Source organism: Rhinolophus sinicus, linkage group LG02 (assembly GCF_036562045.2).
Source record: "Rhinolophus sinicus isolate RSC01 linkage group LG02, ASM3656204v1, whole genome shotgun sequence".
Classification (NCBI taxonomy): domain Eukaryota; kingdom Metazoa; phylum Chordata; class Mammalia; order Chiroptera; family Rhinolophidae; genus Rhinolophus; species Rhinolophus sinicus.
In genome coordinates, this window is record NC_133752.1 from 4,326,934 (window position 1) to 4,345,439 (window position 18,506).

At 46.9% G+C, this 18,506-nt stretch overlaps 1 protein-coding gene across 6 annotated transcripts in view; it reads left to right on the forward strand.

The window, feature by feature from the left end:
• Positions 1-16,812, forward strand: part of EVC2 (EvC ciliary complex subunit 2) — a 96,386-nt gene extending 79,574 nt beyond the window's left edge. For 5 of the 6 annotated variants that reach the window (XM_019718017.2, XM_019718018.2, XM_074321175.1 and 2 more), the window contains 6 exons: positions 2,333-2,560; positions 9,117-9,331; positions 10,862-10,949; positions 12,126-12,322; positions 14,561-14,662; positions 16,121-16,812. In XM_019718017.2, the coding sequence (XP_019573576.2) occupies positions 2,333-2,560; positions 9,117-9,331; positions 10,862-10,949; positions 12,126-12,322; positions 14,561-14,662; positions 16,121-16,388 (1,098 nt within the window). In that variant the 3' untranslated portion in view covers positions 16,389-16,812. The remainder of the gene's footprint in view (positions 1-2,332; positions 2,561-9,116; positions 9,332-10,861; positions 10,950-12,125; positions 12,323-14,560; positions 14,663-16,120) is intronic. The other variant, XM_074321171.1, reaches the window with a different exon arrangement.
• Positions 16,813-18,506: the final 1,694 nt, after the last annotated feature.

The following is an 18,506-nucleotide window of genomic DNA, read 5'->3' on the forward strand; positions in this document are numbered from 1 at the left end:
TGCCCTTCACAACTAGATTGAGAAAAAAAAAGAAATTACCAGGAATGCAATAAAGCAGGAAAATATGACACCTGATGAAGAGAAAAGTTAGTGTCTGACACCAACCCAGAACTGACACAGACGTTAGAATTAGCAGAGAATAGCATTAAAACAGTCATTATAACTGTGTCTTATATGTTCAAAACAAGTTATGTAGAGATATGGAAGAATAAAAAGACCCAAACCAAACTTCTAGAGAAGAAAACCATGTATGAGAGATACATACATATTGAATAAGATTAACAACAGATTAGAGATTTCAAGGGGGAAAAAAAAGGTTAGTTTTAAGTTGAGACAACTTTAAATCACCCAGTATATGGGTGGTGGATTTGCTGAAGGAGAGACAATGAAGACAGAAAAATATGAGAAGAAATAATGGCTGAAATTTCCCCAAATTTGATGAAAGCTGTAAACCCACAGATTCAAGAAACTGAGCAAATCCCAGACATAGCAAACATGAAGAAAACCACATCAAGATACATCATCTTCAAACTGGTCCAAAGAAGTGATAAAGAGAAAATGTTACAAACGGCCAGAGGGAACAAATACGTTCCACGTGAAGGAGCACAAATGAGGCTGACAGCAGATTACTCACTGCAAACAATAAGCCAGAAGACAATGGAGCAATGTCTCTAATGTACTGAGGCAGAAACTGTTACCTATAATTCCACAGCTACACAAAATACCTTTCAAGCATGCAGGTGACTTTTTCAGACATACAAAAGCTAATCGATTTCACCACCAGGACACTCACACGGCAAAATGTGTTAAAGGAGGTCCTTTGGGCAGAAGGATTTCCATACCAGATAGAAAGCTGGGACTGCACTGAAAATGGGAACTACAATATAATACACATAATGTGAAATTTAACATTTCAGCCATTGTTAAATGTCCAGTTCAGTGGCATGAAGTACATTCACATTGTTGTGTCACCATCACCCACTATCCATCTCCAAACGTTTTCATATTCCCAGACTGAAACTCTGTCCCCATTACACACCAACTCCTCACTTCCTCCTCTCCCAACCCCTAACAACCAACACGCTCCTTTCTGTCTCTGTGAATCTGACTATTTTAAGGGCCTCGTTTAAGTGGAATCATAGTCTTTGTCCTTTCCTGCCTGGCTTATTTCACTGAGCCCAACATCATCCATGCTGTAGCAGGCGTCAGAGTTTTCTTCCTTTTAAGTCAGAGTAATTTTCTGTAGTGCAGACCACATTGTGCTTATCCAGTCATCTGTTGATGGGCACTTGGGTTGCTTCGACTTCTGGCTGTTAGGAATAAAATTCCACAGACTCTTGCAGATAAAACCAAAGATGGCAATGAGACATGATGCTCGTGCAGGCTACTTTTTGGGTTGTGCTTTAGCAACCTGTGCAGGGGACTGGTGCACATTTGCAGGGACCTGCCTTTAGGGGCTCAGGGGGTGAGGGCTCAGGAGCGATAGGCTGTGTTACCCCCTGTGGCAGGTTTTTCTGGAGGAAGTAAGAGAGGTGGTCGTATTAGAAAATGTATGATGCTGGAATGGACTGCTTAGTGGAGTGAATGGGTGGAGTGAATGGATTCACTTTTCTAGAATTTACTGAGCCCCTTGGGTGCTGGGTCCTCCCCTTGGAGAAACTCATGTCCTAGTGGGGTGAGAGGTATGGTGAGTGTCCCCATAGGAGAAGAGCATGGAACATGAGGAATATAGAGAAGAGAGCGACAAACACATGCAGAGTGTAGATGCTTCAAAAGGGGCAAATTGGGAACCAGAGACCCAAAGGACAGCTGGGAGATTTTCAGGAGGACGAGGATATGGGGGGCATTTCAATCACAGTGGAGGTTTCAGACAACTGATAAAAAGAGCATAGTGTGTGGGGCCGTGCGCAGTCAGGACACCTGGGTTGAAGCCCCAGGTGTGTGGTGGGGGGCGGCAGGGCAGACCTCCCAGGCATACCTTAGCTGGGATCCGCATGGGAAGGGCTGCACGGCCATTGTGAGGAAGTTGGAACGTTCATCCTCTATGATGGGGATCCTGGAAGGATTTTGCTCCGGAAAATGACACAGTTCACTTTTCCTCCAAGAATGATAAGTGTGGACTGAACAGCCAGACCACAAAAGCCATGGAGAGTCTTTGTAAGCAGAGGTGGCTCTGCTCTTGAATTGCACGCTGCAGCTTCCAGGGCTGCTGCTACAAAGACCAGCTGCCTGACCAAACTCAAACAGTCTCCTGTTTGTACGTGGCTTGCCCTCTCTCCTCCGCCCTGCCTCCACTTACCGCCCTCTGGTTTCTGTCTCGGCCCCTCCCCAGGTCCGAGGAGAATTGCTGCGGGAGAGGGTGCAGCAGCTGGAGGCCCAGGAGGGTTGCTTTGCGGAGTCCCTGGTCTCCCTGCAGTTCCAGAAGGCAGCTGGCATGGCCAAGACGCTGTGGGCCTACACGGCGCTCCTGAGCATCCAGGACCTGCTTCTGGAGGAGCTGAGCGTGTCGGAGACCTTGACAAAGTCGGCCTGCACGCAGATCCTGGAGTCACACAGCCCCGTGAGTGCCGGCCTGGGGCTGGGAGGACCCGATTGCACAGTCATCCACTGGTTCTTTCCATTGCCCACCTTGGTTCTTCACCATCACATGGGCGGTCACCTGACCTGTCTGGGCCGCAGGGTTGTGGTGGGGACAAAGTGACGTAACTTCCCTGGGAGCACACTGCGCCATCGCAGCCCTACACTGCTCTATGTCATTGCTTCTAAAAGGAAACCTTTGAAGTATAACATTTTTAACATCTCTGGAACTGGGGTGTGTCTTATAACCAGCGGTGGTATTGCTTCTTTCCTAGTGCTGTGAAAAGTAACAGTGCGGCTTTCAACCAATGGTGCTTAAATGCAACGAAATATCAGATTATTGCTAACTTTCATAATTCTAATCATTACCCTTATTCGTATTTGCTGCATGTTTTTCAAGGTGTGAGAAGTATAGTCAGAAAACAGAGGCTACGGAAGTAAATGTCTTGAGGACTAATTTTAGGTCCTTGACGTGCAGATTTTAGAATTTCCACCATTATCTATTTTCATAATAATTGTTTAGAGTGAGGAAAAAGGAACTCATGTTTATTGAGTGGCAGGCAGGCACTCACAAGCTGGGAATGGACCAACTCTTATTTAAGCATTAATAATTATTTACTTAATTATGCATCTTAAAATGATCATTGAAGCATGATTAATGATAAATTGCAATTTCATGCTGCTTCACAGTTACACTCCTTTCTCAGGAAAAGAAACTGAGATTCAGGCAGGTGGTAAGTCAAGTCTTTGTGAAGTGCACTTGACTAATACGTGGCAAGAGCCGAAATACAATCTGTTTCTGACTTCAACCCACTGTCACGTTCATGGACTAACCCAGTTGATCTTGGGAATGGGGGTTCCCATCATTTCTTTTAAAAAGTCCTAAGTACCATTAGACTCTCAATAGTCCAAGACTGTTTTTTCCATAAACATTTTGTACCCTGCACTGTGACAACTGTTTTTAGGAATAGAAAGCAAGTGGCAATGTCACTGGTATTTCCGCACAAACCATCCAGATGCTGGATAAACAAAAGTGGACATACTGTTTAATGCTTTGTGAGCTCACAAGAGAATGTGGGAAATCCCCAAGGGCCAAAGATATTGGAGGGACATGAAAGCAAATTGAGGCTGAAATCCAGGGGCAAAGGAGGAAACCTGGAACCCAGGGATTTGGGGGGTGATGGGATATGAGGCTGTGGGATGTCCAGAGGAGGCAGAACACCCGGTGAGAGGGTGTGAGGAGAAAGCCGCCTGCTGTCAGAAGGCGTCACCAGGGAAACCTGTCTGATTGCAGCCCTACTCTGGGTGGGGCAAGGGCGTAAGCTCCCCTGTGAGTCTGTAATCAAAGGCTTCTGCTAGTATGAGGAGGAATCCCGAAGTACATGCGCCACTCGGTCAGGAAACCTCAAGGGTGAGAAATTAAAATGGATCCAGGTTGTTTGGCTGTGGGCGCATGACCGAAGCACAAGCAAATCTTCTCTAGCCCAGACACCTCAGGATTTCCACAGATAGAGTTCAGCCAAATACAAGGTCTCAATTAAAATTAGAAAAGTACTGACCACATAAAGAAGCAAGGCCAGAGGACCTGCATACAGGAGAAACAAAAAACCCACAGATTGGAGGGGGGTTATCACTTTGTGAGGGGTGTAAGTGTCTAACTATTACATTGTTTTGTACACCTGAAATAAATAAATAAATAAAACTTTTCTAAAAGGAAAAAAGTAAAAAAACCACAGATTAACATCGCCAAAGATTTTAGATGTCTGAATGATCAGTATAGTATATAAAATAATGATTTATAAAATTATTAAAGAAATTAAAGATAATACTAAAATGATTTAAAATTTTCATTCACTCGAACAGTAGAGCAATTCTAAACTTGCAGTTATGTAATAAAAGACCCCCCCCAATAAAAAGAAAAATTGATAAAACAGCAAGGAGAAAATGATAAATTTATTATCATAATGGGAAATTTCAGCACACCTCTCTGTGGTTGATCAAATGAAACACAAGTAAAGATGTAGATGAACTGAATAACACACTTAACAATCTGTATTTAATGTAACATGTAGAATCTCACAGCCAATAGTTAAGGAATATATATTCTTCTTCATCACACATTGTTACAGTTAAAAATAATTGACTATACAATATTTTCTGACCAGCTTTTTGAAAAAGGACAATTAAATTTAAACCAGTTTTAAAAAGATTATTACCAAAAGTCCATACTTTGGAAGTTTTACAACATAGTTGTGAATAATTCATGGGTCAAAGAAATCATAATGGATATTTAAAAATACACAGAACAGAAAAATAATGTAAATGCAACCTATCAAAATTTGCAGGATTCAGCTAAAGCTATTTTTAGAGGGAAATATATGCCCTAAACTTATATTAGAGAAAAAGAAATTAAGATCATATAAAAAGTTAGGGGGAAACAACAACATATGAACCTGTAGAAAGTAGAAAGAAGAGAGATAGTATAAATGAAATTAAAAACAAAATTGCCATAGAAATAATCAATAAACTTGAAATTTTTGAAAAAATTCTAGTAAAATATACAAATATCTGGCAAGATTAACCATTAATAAGAGATAAGGAATAAATAACATCAGAAATATAAAAGACAAAGTAACTATCGATTCAGTCGTTTTTTTAAAATAAGAGAATTCTATGAACAACTTTATGTAGATTAGTTTAAAAAATGAAATGGAACATTTTCTAGAAAAAATAGATTGCCAGAATTGGCTCAAGAAGAAAAAATGTCTGTATAGTCCTATTACTATGAAAGAAATTGACTCAGTAGTTTAAAAAATTCTTGTGACACACACACACACAAATAAAACACCTTACCCCAATGTGTTATAGGTGAACTCCACCAAACTTCAAAGTAGCAAATTTTCCCAATCTCATGTACAAATTATGCCTAATGTTAGATAAATAGGGAATATTCCTCACCTCATTTTATGAAGCTCAAATAACCTTGACACCAAAAGCAAACATGAATCATATGAGAAAGAACAATTTTAGTTCAGTCTTACTTGTGAACATAGATATACAATTCGTAAACGAAAGAAAAAATATCCAGCCATCTATAGAAAGAATTAATGCAACATGTCCAGGTTGAGTTTTTCCCAGGGGTACATAAGGTTGGTGTAGTTCAACATTAAAACATCCATTTGCAAAAGTTACCAGATTGACAGATTAAAGGAGAAAAGAAAAAGCTCATATGATCTTTTCAGTATATGCAGAATGAGTATTTCACTGAATTCCAACACCCATCCCAGATAAAACTCCTTAGGAAATTAATGCTAGGAGGAACCGCTACAAGATATTTACCCCAAATTCACAGCAAGTATTACTGCGAGGCGATTAGCATGGAGGTGGGTCACTGCTCGGAATTGCAGGTGACAAAGTGAGGCCTTCAGAGGAGGGCAGGCCCAAGGTCATGTGTCTAGTTATGGACAAAATAAGACACTAGGAGCCTTTGCTTTCAGTTCACAATTCACATCCTTGTTGAAATACATGAGAAACAGCCTCAGTTCAGCCCTACAAACCTAACGGCCCTTTTCACTTGAGACCACTCTGATTTCTGTTAGTTACTAGGTAGCACACACTTAATATTTTCAATTTTCACGTAAGCCCTGTGGAGTAACATCAAAGCTTCCTTATTCCCTAGAGTGTCTAGAATAGAAGAGTTAGTTGTCCCGAGTTGGAAGGCACTGATAACATATCAGATGAGGTCTTACTAAGTCAGTGGTAAAACTATGAGTACGGTGCAGTTTTTTCTCAATGTGCACTTGGAGGGAATGCAAACCTGTTGTTTTCCTCCAGGCAGCAGACGTTCCCTTTGCAATGCGATCATTCTGTGAAAACCATTTTCCCGTTGGAAACGGGCTTTTACTATTAAACATTCAGGAGAATTTAGAAAGCTTGACATGAAATGTTTTGGAAGAAATGACTCCTAAAGAGAGCTATAGCCACTGCACCCCATTTGATGAAATTGGATCATGTGCATAACTGAATTGGAGCCAGGTGGCAATGAGGGGCAGCTTGAGATAGGGGGGACATGTGACCCCAAACCAACTACTACTGTATTTGCACTTCAGTTTAAATTGCTGGGTATCTATCCACTTTCCCAAGTATAAACCTGCGTCTTCCTCTGTTTTTCCCTCTGGCTTACTGCCCAATTGCTACTAATCACCCAGTCTCTGTCAATTCTGCCTGAATTTTCTCTCTCTCTTTTTCTTTTCTTTCTACCCAGCTTCACTATGCTGCTGAATTTAGACCTGAAAAAACAAAACAAAAACAAAACAAAACACTAATAGTAACTCACGTTCACTGTCACAATAGTACAGTGACAGTAATAGTCACAATAGTAACATGCCCAAGGCATCGTGTTACGTGTTTAAACCTTCCTTCACCCCATCATATTTTTATACCCATTCTACAGGTGAAGGAGTTGAGGCTTAGGAAGGTTAAGCCATTTCACCAGTGTCTCATAGCTGCAAAGCAGCGCCTACACCTTCTGCTTGCAAAGCCCAGCTCCTGTTCTAGTGTGAATTTCCTCTTGCCTCCCTCTTTCCCTACCCCAGTCTCCCCTCCACACTGCAGCCAGAGGAACCTTTCTGAAAAGCAAAAATAACCACTGACTGCCCCATCCACCAGCTCTGTATTTTAAAACCCTGCCCACCCTCCCTTGGACCCTTCGTTTAGCCCCCTGGGCCTTCTTGCTGTTTCTGAACCCTTGGGACACATTCCGGCCTCCGTTCCTCTGACAGATCCCTGCCCAGAATGCTTTGCTGCACCCACTTGTAACTCTGTCACTCTGAAGTCAGGTTCCAGGCATGCTGACAGAACACCTGTTGGGAACTCTGCGTTTGGGATGCTGCAGTGAAAGGGATGGTCATAATTCGTAATCTCAGCGTGTTAGAAGCCCCTGCTCAGCAGTGTTCGAAGGCTCCCATCGCCGTGGGGGCAAAAACCAAGTCCTCTGCACCCTGTGACCTCGGTTTACCTCTCTGGCCATCTTTTCTTTTGTCTTGGTTCTTGAGTAGTGTTTCTGAGGCTTTTGGGGGGCTTTGAGATCCTTCTGAGACTATGGTGTAAGCTTCGGCTCTACTGCAGAAAGGCAAACCATTCTGCATTTATTTTAAAGGATCGAGGACGACCATCTCCTCATGAAGCCCACCGATGGCCTCTTAGCATTAAACCCTCACCTTCCACCGTACTTAGGCCAATTCGCAAACAATGAGTTCAGTGTGCCTGCATCTACAAAACTTAGGGCCCTCCTGCCTACCCCCTTTACCCACCGATGCAGGCTGTGGTCTGTCTCTTATCCCCAGATTATCTGATTCTGGTGGCCTAAGAATACAGATTTCTGTTTGGTCAATGAAAGGCCGTATAGCCTGGCGGTTAAGGATGCAAACCCTGATGCCAGCTGGCTGGGTCTCAAATTCTGGCTGTGCCATTTAAGCGCTGCAAGACCCGGACCGTTACTTGAACTCTCTCTGCCTCAAGTTCCTCATCTGTAAACCAGGGAAAATAAGAGTGTGTGTTCTGTGGGGTTGTTGTAAGTATTCGATGAGATGGATACGTGTAAAGTACTTTCAGCAGGGCCCCTGCGACGGGCGGTGTCCCCTGTGCTTCTCTGCTCTGGCGCAGCCTCCATCCGTGGTGGGTGCCTTCTACACCCCACGTGTCAGTGACAGGTGCTAGCGGCCAGGCACGGTGCCAAGTGCTGCACACAGGGAGATGGAGACAAAGTCCTGCCCTCAAGGAGCTCACGCTCCAGCAGGAAGGTACCTGATAGTGAGTTCAGGACACTGCAAAAATGGGCATTATCTGAGGCAGCTCAGGCTGCCTCACAAAATACCATAGACTTGTGGCCTAAACAGCAGATATTTAGCTTCTCATAGTTCTGCAGGCTGGAAGTCCAAGATGAAGGTGCCAGCCGATTCTGTTTCTGGTGAGGGCCCCCTTCCTGGCGTGCAGACGGCTGTCTTCTCATTACACCTTCACGTGGCAGAGAGAGGGGCAGCTCTGCTCTCTTCCTCTTATTACGACACTGATCCCATCGTGGGGGCCCACCCTCCTGACCTCATCTAGCCCTAATCACCTCCCAAAGGCCCCACCTCCTAACACCATCGATGGGGGTTAGGCTTCAACATGCGGATTTTGAGGGGACACAAATATTCTGCCTGTAACAGGCATGTACAAGGGCTGATGAGTGGGCGCGTTAAGGAGAGGCCGTCTGCGTCTCTCAGAGGGCTTAGGGAGCCCTTCGCTGAGGAGGCTCTTATGCCAAGGCCTGAGAGAAGACTCAGACCTGGCCAGGCAGACAGACAGGCACCGCGGGGGGAGGGGGCAGTGTGTGCAAAGGCACGGGGTGTGAGATTGTACAGCCTCGCCGCACTGTTGGCCACGGGTGGATGAGGGAGGTCAGCGAGAGCCGTCGTGCTGGGTTTCCAGGGCCGCGCCGAGCAGGTAGGGTTTCCTCCTGCCGCCTACCTGCCTCGTGCTCACGCCTCTGTGTGCAGGAGCTCCAGGAGCTGGAGAGGAAGCTGGAGGACGCGATCGCCCGCCAGGAGACAGCCCAGCTGGAGCGGGCTCTGGCCAGTCGGCAGCAGTGGGCAGGCGACGGGCCTGGGCTTCTGAACGAGGCTGAAGACACCGATTCCGAAAGGCAGGTCTCTGCTGTCCTTTGGCGAGCCCTGAGCAAGAGCCAGAAGTTACTGGAGCACCAGCAGCAGAGGTGAGCTGGCGCCCGGTGGCGCTGCGTGCTGGCAGTGCCCTGCAGCCTGGGGGCACCTGGCCTCTCACTCAGCGGGACGTGGCTCCCTGGGCTGTCACGCTCCTGTCCAGGTATCGTCCCAGCACTCAGGCTGTACCATACGTCTTGTGTGACATCTTTCTATATATATATTTTTTTCAAATATCATGGAAGTTTTAATGAATGTAATATTTAAAAGTTTTCTATTTTGAAATAATTATAGATTCTCAAGAAGCTGCAAAAATAGTGCAGAGGTTCCACGCGCCCATAACCTGGCTTCCCCAGTGGCAACATCTCACGTACTCATAGCCCATTATCCAAACCAGGGACCGACGGTGACACTGGCTCAATAAAGGAACTACAGGCCTTACCCAGATCTCACCGTACACATAATATTTATATCCTGCTTTTGTAAAATTGTGAAATAGATAGCACCCCGATCTTCCTTTTTTGTTGTTGTTCGTTGCACTCTTTTTCAATTAACATTAGACAATTAGCCTTTGCCTGTGGCCATAAGAAGTCTTGGTAAACAATTTTTAACAGCTTCCTAATTTTCCATGGTGTGTATGTTTACGTGGAAAGGATAAGGTACCAGCTACAGCCGCAGTGTGATTCTATTTTTGAAAACACACATACACACATTAGTTCGAAGGAAATACTAGACGAAATTGTAATGGATGGGGTTTCTGGGCGCTGAGACTACAAGTGATTTTAATTTATTTGATTATGCTTTTCTGTGTAAACACAACATGAAAGTGTAATTCTGCTCTGTTGATGTACTTGTATGAGGGGCTGAGTCCGTGTGATCAGAGGGAAATGCTCAGAGATCTGACTTGATTTAGAGCAGGTTTTAGGGTATTTAGGGCCTTACTGTACTCCGTGCTTCCTGGAGGAAGTGCTGATGGTCAAGCGTTTGGTACGAATTGTACCTGCAGAGGGTTTGGGTTGTATTAACCAGCAAGAATGCCGGAAGGATCATTTGTGATGCCAGCTTGAATGGGCTAAGAGATAGTTGGATAGACCCCCTCAGGTGGAGGTCCGGAAGCCTGATGGAGACGCTCCTGTGAAAAGGTGCCACCCAACCCATGTGGTCAGAGGCAGGACCATCCTGGGAAGATGGTCGTGGGTCTGCAGCAACACAAGGGCACATGGTGGACCAAGACCCCAGGTTTTGGTCTTCTTGAGCGTGGCCATGATAACTAATACTGAGTGTTTTCAAAGCAGGATCCCAGATCGCCCTGCAAAGCCACCGAAAAGTCCCCACACACCTCCCATGAAACTTCCAGCTTTGGGGAGCTCTCCATCCCGGGGGGGGGGCCCTCCCTGATACACTGTTACAAAGTAGTCTAGGCAAGAAGTGGTAAGCCTCTTCTGACCATCTTTTGTGATAGATTTAAAAAAATATATATAATGTCGATAAGATTTGTGATTCTTTGTTATTGAAGGAACTAGATGACCTTCTCACAGGATTGCCTTGTAACCAAACGACACGTGGATTTTATTTTACTCTAGTTTGAGAGAGGAGCAAGAGAGTGGTGTCCTGCTTGAAGACTTGCTGGAGAATATGGAGACGGACACATTTGTGACCCTGTACAGCCAGGTGAGAACGTGTTGGCCAGGGACTGGGTCCATCCCGTGGCCGCACGTCACTTTACCTCTTTCTCAGAGTCCACCTTTCCTCACCTGTTGAAGGGGGATGAGAGCACCTAGCCTGAGACAGGACCTGCTCATTATCTCACTGTCGGGCAGGTTCTATCAACACCCGCTTCCAGAAAGGTCCTGCAAGGTCGCACCGAGGTGAAACTCTTGCCCAAATTCATACTAAGGAGAAATAAGGACTTTGCTCAAAGACACACCGTTCTACACGGAAAAGCTAGAGTGCACAGCCTGACCCCCCTCCCCACCACCCCACTGCTCTCTCTCTCTGGCTTTTATCTTGAAATAATTTCAGATTCACAAGAAGGTGCCAAGCCAGCACAGAGAGTTCCAGTGCCACACCCCGAATTTCACTGTTTCCCCAATGGTTGCATCTTATAAAACTCTGGTCCAATATCAAAACCAGGACATTGACAATGCTATAAAATCTATGTCACTTTGTCACATGTAGACGCGTGTCACCAACACTATAATTAAGATATAGAACAATTTGGTGACCACAAAGATCTGCTTTTATGGTTACATCCACTCCTCGCCCATCCCTCACCCCTGGTCACCGCGACTCCATTCTCCATCTACATTGTGTCAGTTCTGGAATGTCATGCACATGGAATCACACAGGATGTGACCTGTGGAGACTGTCTTTCTTCACACAGCAGAATGCCCTTGAAATCCAGCCAGTTCCTTCTTTTCATTGCAGAGTGCTATTCTGTCCTGTGGCTATAGCACAGTTTCTTTAGCTGTCCTCTGGTTTAGGGGCATCTCAGTTGTTTCCAGAGTCTGTGCTCCTTCCCCCCCCCCCCCCCCAGCATGCTGTATCGCCTCACGGAACATGCGTAGGACACAGACAAAGCTACTCATTGGTCACCCCGCAGGCCAGGGCTTTGGCTGTGCTGTGTGAGTTGGGAGCAGTTAGAAGGGCTGGATGAGGCTTTGGAAGGCTGCTGACCGATAGATTTTTCTGACAGCTCTGCGAATCTGGGGACGTGTTTTTAACACTGAGCTACTAAAATATTTATTTCCCTGGGACAAAACGTGCTGAGCCTGTAATCCACTCAAACGTGCTGTTGGTCAGGGTTACAGCGCTGTGGGTCTGAGCTCCCTGCCTTAACTCCCCCAGGAGCTGAGACTGGCCTCCTACCTGTCCAAGCTGACGATGGTGCCCGCGGGCACGCTGCGCCGGCTCCTGAGCCTGGCTCTGCCCACAGCCTCGCAGCCTGAGCTCCTTGCCGTGCTGGATTCGGTCAGCCAGAAGCTTCCAGGGCACACGGCGGAGAATGACGGCGGCGGGGAGCCAGCAGACCTGAGCAGGAGCGGGTGAGTCCGGCTGCCTTTGGAAAACAGTGAGCCAGATTCATGAAGAAAACAGATGGAGGGAGGGCAGTGGGACCCCATAGGCACAGGTGCCGACACACATCTTCCCCAGTCGGCACGTCATTGCTCAAGGGGCAGAGTCGCCATGAATCTTTTTGATGCCCTGCTGGGCCCAGGTGTTTTGTCCACACTTTCTCTTTCCATCACCAATTTATTTTTCAAGTGGAATCTTCAGAAAATAAGTTTCCTGGGCTGTAAATATGCCATACAGTGTAAAGACAGTGTAAAACACACACACACACACACACACACACGCACACACATTAGAAACAGTGTAAAAAAATACATAACAGGAAAAAGAAAAGTCCCCAGTTCTTCCAACTGGAGAAAATGACTGTTAGCGTTTTGCTACATTTCTTCCTCCTGACTGCTTCTCTACTAGGTTTCCTGAGTGTGTGTGTGTGTCCAGTATATACCACCTTACATCCTGCTTTCCAGATCCTTTTAGCAGAAGCAGGTTTGCTTATTTCCCAACAACTCTTAGCCATGTGCATGCGTCTTTTTATATAATTATCACACTATTCAGTCTAGATTTCCTGCTATTTTTATTAACAATTTAAAATTCATCCTTTTCACAGTTACTGGAACACCTTCCAGGTGTGAATTTTACCGGCTGCCTAATATTCCCTGAGGGGTGCCGCATAGTGTAGGCTCTGGGACCCTATCACCTGTGACCCTGTTACTGGACATTCAGTTTGGGTTCATTTTTTCCTTGACCAGGGATAATGCTGCATAGATACTTTCCTTCACGATCAGGTTCCAGGTGTGAATTGGGTCAGTAAAGTCTCTTTATAAGGAAAGGCAGGAAGTGAGGGTGTAGGGTCAGGCAGATTTGGGGAGCAGCCAGCAGTGCCACTTGAGACTAGAGTTGGGGGCATTGAGGATGCAAAGAAAGCCACGACCAGGCCTGAAAGTGTTGAATGCCAGGCATTGAAGCCTGCACCTCTACCAGAATTTATAGGAGGTAGGAGGTGGGCGTCTGGGAGCCATGAATCTGCCGAAATGGCACAACTGTGGGTACGTATGTATGTGCATTGTTTTTCCTAAGAGAAGGGGCAGTGTCTTTTTATCAGAGTTGTAAAGGGGTCCCTGACTCAAAAAGGTAAGAAGCACTGCTGAGGGTTAAGAGTAGGGCTGAGGTGAAAGGAAGGTGGGAGTGTGGGAGTAACAGCTGAGGGCCACGGGCGAGGGTCCACAGGGGCGAGGAGGAGCCTTCCTAGTGCGGGCGAGGTCCGAGGTCCGGCAGTCAGGGGACCTGGATGTGGGCGTGGTCAGGACTTGTGTGGGCGTGGTCAGAGGGTTGCATGTCACAGCATGGTTTCTCCCAGTGCACAAACAGGGAGGGACATGCAGATGGCAAATATTGGAGGTGACCTTGAAGCAGGAACTTGCCTGGTTAAAGGGATGCTACTTCTGCCTGAGGGCCACCCATGAGGACCTTATCTATGAGGCTGCCCCTTTGACCAGTTTAGTATGGGAGACTGGTGTGTGGGCCTGGGCAGACTGATGTGGGATGAGGCAAGAGCACTCAGGGTGGCTGTCACCAGGAGTGTGGAGCGTGACCATGCCCCTTCTTTGCCCGGCCTCATGGCTGGGGAGACTGGATGCGTTCTGGCATCCCAGACCCTGCACCAGAGTCTCTGAGGGCAGGAAGGATACTATTCTTGTGTCCCATGTGCCCGGTGCCTGATCACAACAGCATTTCAGCAACAAAAACTGACTAAACAAGAAAGGGTGCATGAGGGACCTGTCAGAATTCAGGAAGAGCTAAATGCTTAGGTCCTGGGAAGGGCAGGAGAGTGTCGTCCTGTCTGGGGTGCTGCCCTCAGAGTTAGACTCCTGGGAGAGAGCCTGGCCCGGACCGGGAGGGACTGGACTCTCCGCACCATCCTTTTGCTGGGACGCCAAGACTCAGCTCAGGTGTCCCCACCTCTGCTTGACTGATGTCACCTGTTACCTGCCTGTGACCTCTGGACTGGGGACCCCTTGAGGGCAGAGGTTATGTCTGGACCAGGCCAGAGAACGGGCTTGACCAATATGTGTTGAGTGAGCGAGAGAACACACAGTGAACACTCCAAATTCCTCATGTCAGGATGGAGCCCACGGTGCTTTGTAGGATTACAGCTTACTGGAAGATTCTATTCTTTTTGAAAACGTAAGACACTCCCTTCTTGCCTTCAGGAAGCACCAGGGCTGGTGGCAAGCCTTAGAGAGCAAACTGCGTGGAGAACTGGTAAGCAGAGGATTGGAAAAGATGCTGTGGGCTCGCCAGCAGAAGGAGAGGTAATGGTGGGCACCTGCTCAGGTGGACGGAGGGGTGGGGTGAGGGTCAGCTAGGCTGCGGGGACCAAGAAGGGGAGGGTCACGGCACCCATCCCAGCATGCCTGCCTGAAGACCACGAACTTTATTCCAAGTGGGCCTACTTCGGGAGCCAAAGATAAGCCCAGAGCTATCAGTGGGAGAATGTTCACTTATTCTTTGTTAGTATTTAATTACTGTATTTATTTTAACTAACGGGACTTTTGAAATGAGGTATCATTAGAAGGAGAGTAATACCTTACAGTGGTTCTGATTTTATAGCTTACAAAGCCCTTTCCCATCTTGTTTCACTGAGCCTCCCAGATGTCCAGGAGGTGGGGAGGATGAAACTGGGGCTCAGGGAGCTCAGGAAGAAGCCCCAGGCCTGCAGCTGCAGGTAGTGGCTCTGGGGATGTGGACCCCTGCTCTTTCCCTAAGCTTCCAGGCCAGTGCTTTCTCCTCTATCAAGTATCTTTCTCTTTTAATTGTGGTTATTGCACACCCGGAGATGAGAGGCAAGCTTGGGCAGAGGGGTTTGAGATTGCTACAGACGCGGACCAAGCGTGTCCAGTATTTCCCACAAGAGAAGATTTGGAGAAAGAGAATCTACATCAGGCAGCTTCACAATGGGTTAAAAAGTGACATCCAGGGTGTGGTCTGGAAAGAGTGGGTGTGCAAGGGGCGTGTCTAACCTGAGTCCTGCCACTTCCAGTATTTCTCAGCGCTCAGGTGAAGACAGGAGGCCAAGCTGCCTGAATTGTTTGTGATAAAAGTCTTGGAGGCACTGAGAATAGGCTTGAAGTCAAGTTTTAGTCCCCGAGAAATTAGGTCACAATAATTGAGCCCAAACCAAGAAAATTAAATTCAAGCCGTTATCCACACAAAGCACTCCACTAAGGAACGAAAAGCAATTGCTCATGATTAGCATGGGGGAGCGAAGGCGTTCCTCGATGGCATTCCCAGAGCGTGGCGCCCTCTTTATTTCAAACACATGTTGCCTAACTTCTGTTGCTTTGTAACCAGGTTTTATCAGCCTGTGTTTTGCGTGAGGAGCACAGGTAACCGTGTCCTGGCACATGTTTAACAATTGGCGGTGAGGAGAGACGGGACCTCTGATTTGTAGTTGAGCCGATTCCCGTGGGGTAAATAAACCCTCCCACTACGGCTGTTTTCGGGCCAGCAGCATGATGACAACAGGCTGACAAAAGCCCCGCAAATTGAACAGTCGTGAGTCAGGAAGAGTTGCCTGCAGCACGCGGCTGCCACAGGCTTCCGCTAATTTCAGGGGCCATCTGGTGACCAAAAGGGAAAAACCTTTCTTTAAAATAGCACTGGACTAGGGACCTAGGGACCAAAAGGGGGTTCTCCTGGGGAACTATCAGGATGGTCAGGAGCGTCGGTTGTCAAAAAACGTCCCATGTGATCTTCTGTTCTTTCTTTAGCATATTGAAGAAGACCTGTCCCCCTCTCAGAGAGAGGACGATGTTCTCTGGGCAAGGAAGCTGGCCACACCTGTCCCTGGTGTCTGTGGGAGAGCTGGCACCCATGCCCATTGTCGGGGCAGAAGCCATTGATTTATTAAACACGGGCGAAAAGCTCTTTATATTCAGGAATCCAAAGGAGCCGGAGATCTCCCTGCATGTTCCTCCCAGGAAAAAGAAGAACTTTCTGAATGCCAAGAAGGCCACTTGGGCCTCAGGCGTGGACTAGCCCCAAGGAAAGCGCCAAGGAGTCTGAAGACAGAAAGATTTATTTTCTCCTGCCCGCCCCCCGTGTTTGTGTTTATAATGTACAATGTACAATATACATTTCACACGCAGAAGACACAGACACCCTCAGTAACTCCCCAACTTCCAAGGATGCAGTTTAATTTGGTCTCACGAATTTCCAGATGACCAACTCTCCCAGCATCCCCAGGGACGGGATGAGACTCGGGACTAGCCATGAATGTCACTTTCAGTCCCTCCGCTCCGGGGCCTGCGGGAGACCCAGCCCCCAATGCACATCCCCGAAACGTCAGGCTGCGTTATGGGCTGTGTGTCCACCACAAGGCTCTTTGTTCTTACATATTGTGTTGGTTACATATCCTATTTTTATCCAGGGACCTTCCAAAAATAAACATAGTTTACACAAAGCTCTTCTCAGTGGAACTCATTTTTGCTTTATGTTGGAACCTCTATTTCTCATCACTTGTTGTGTGTCAGCCACACCTTGTGATGGTCTGTGAGATTTACCCTGTCGTTCCAGTGGCCAGAAAATGTCTCCAGTTCAAATCAGAGTTAATGTTTCCCCTTTACAAATGAGGACATTTGGTGGCTTAAGAAGATGAGTTGATTTGTGCACGACCATAAAAGCTAGTAAGTGGGAAAATCAGGACTCACACTCTTTATGTCCCCAAAACCTTGTCCTTTCTCCCGGACTCCATCAATGGACGCGTAACAGCCCTCACTCGTTTGTCAACAGAGTGCACACAGGTCCTGTGTCTCACAAAGTGCTTTTACATGCCCTGACCCTTCCCACCCTCACAGCAGTGCTTTGGGGCTGGACCAGATCATTGTATGAGCTTTCCTGCGGGGCAGGCAAGGAATTCCTGCAGGCAGGAAGTGGGTGGGAGGGGGACCCTGTCACCAGCAGAGGGAAGAAAGGTCTCCTGCTGAAGCATCTGGTACATGAAGGTTGCTGCCAGCCCCTTCCAGCTGCTTTAACCTACTTGTTCATCCTCACTCATCCCCCAGCAAGGTGGGTCGCACGACTCCCATTTTACAGCCAGGGAAACTGAGACTCAGAGAGTTGAAGTAACTTGCCTGTGATCGGTCACATCACCTGTAAGGGAGGGCTCCTGGTATTGAATCTGGATCTCCCCACTTGCAAACCCTTATCTACCATGAGGCATCCGTTTCCCTTGGCAACCTGCAGGCCAAGCCTTGTTTGCAGTTTCCCATCAGCATGCATGTGGCAGGGTGAACAGGGACCTTTGCTGGGGGTGCACTTCTTCCAGGGGACAGCTGTGTACCATCTTAATGAGCTGCCACTTGGCCATAGTGTTGCATTAGCAAGTACGCATCAGTAAGCAGTTCACATGTGGAGAAGAGTTGATGGAGACTGTTTTCTCATCGGGAGGTGCAGTGAGCAGAGAGAGGACAGAGAAAGAGCAGTGATTTTCACACACAGGATAGTGGAGTGGAGAGTGCATGGTCTTGGGTGTAAGTTGACTTGAGTTCAAGTTCTGCTCTGCTACTTGTGAGCTGTGTGTCCTCGGAAAAGTCACCTGACCTCTCTGAGCCTCATTTTCTGCATCAACAAAATGATGATGAGAATTTTTGTTGTAAGGATTAGATGAAACTGGGCCTGTACAGAGCTTGATGGTGTGTGGCAGCCATTCTATGTCCTTCTCTACTCCTTGAAGGGGACCCACCTGCCTTTCTAATAATTTCCTGCTCCTACAAGGGGAATTATGCATGGTTGAAAGTAGATTGCACACAAGGACTTCAAAAGATAGCTCAAAGCTATGGTCTGAAGACTGATTGAAAAGGCTGTTAGCAACAATGGGAGGTGCCCACGCTGTTCAAAAGACAGCCTTTGAACCTAATAATAATCCCTATGTTAATAGACAGAGAAAGATTAACTGTTGACTTACTTTCTATAAACTCACAGCAGGAGAAACAGGAAGATGGTTTTGGGGGAAGCCTGCGTTTCTGGAATCAGGTATATAGGGTTTCATTCCTGGCGCTACAAGTTTTGAGCAAGTCACTGTGCCCCTGGGAACTTGTCTCCTCGTCTACAAAGCAGGGGTCTCAATACGTAGCTTAGAGTAAGGACGCCATAAAG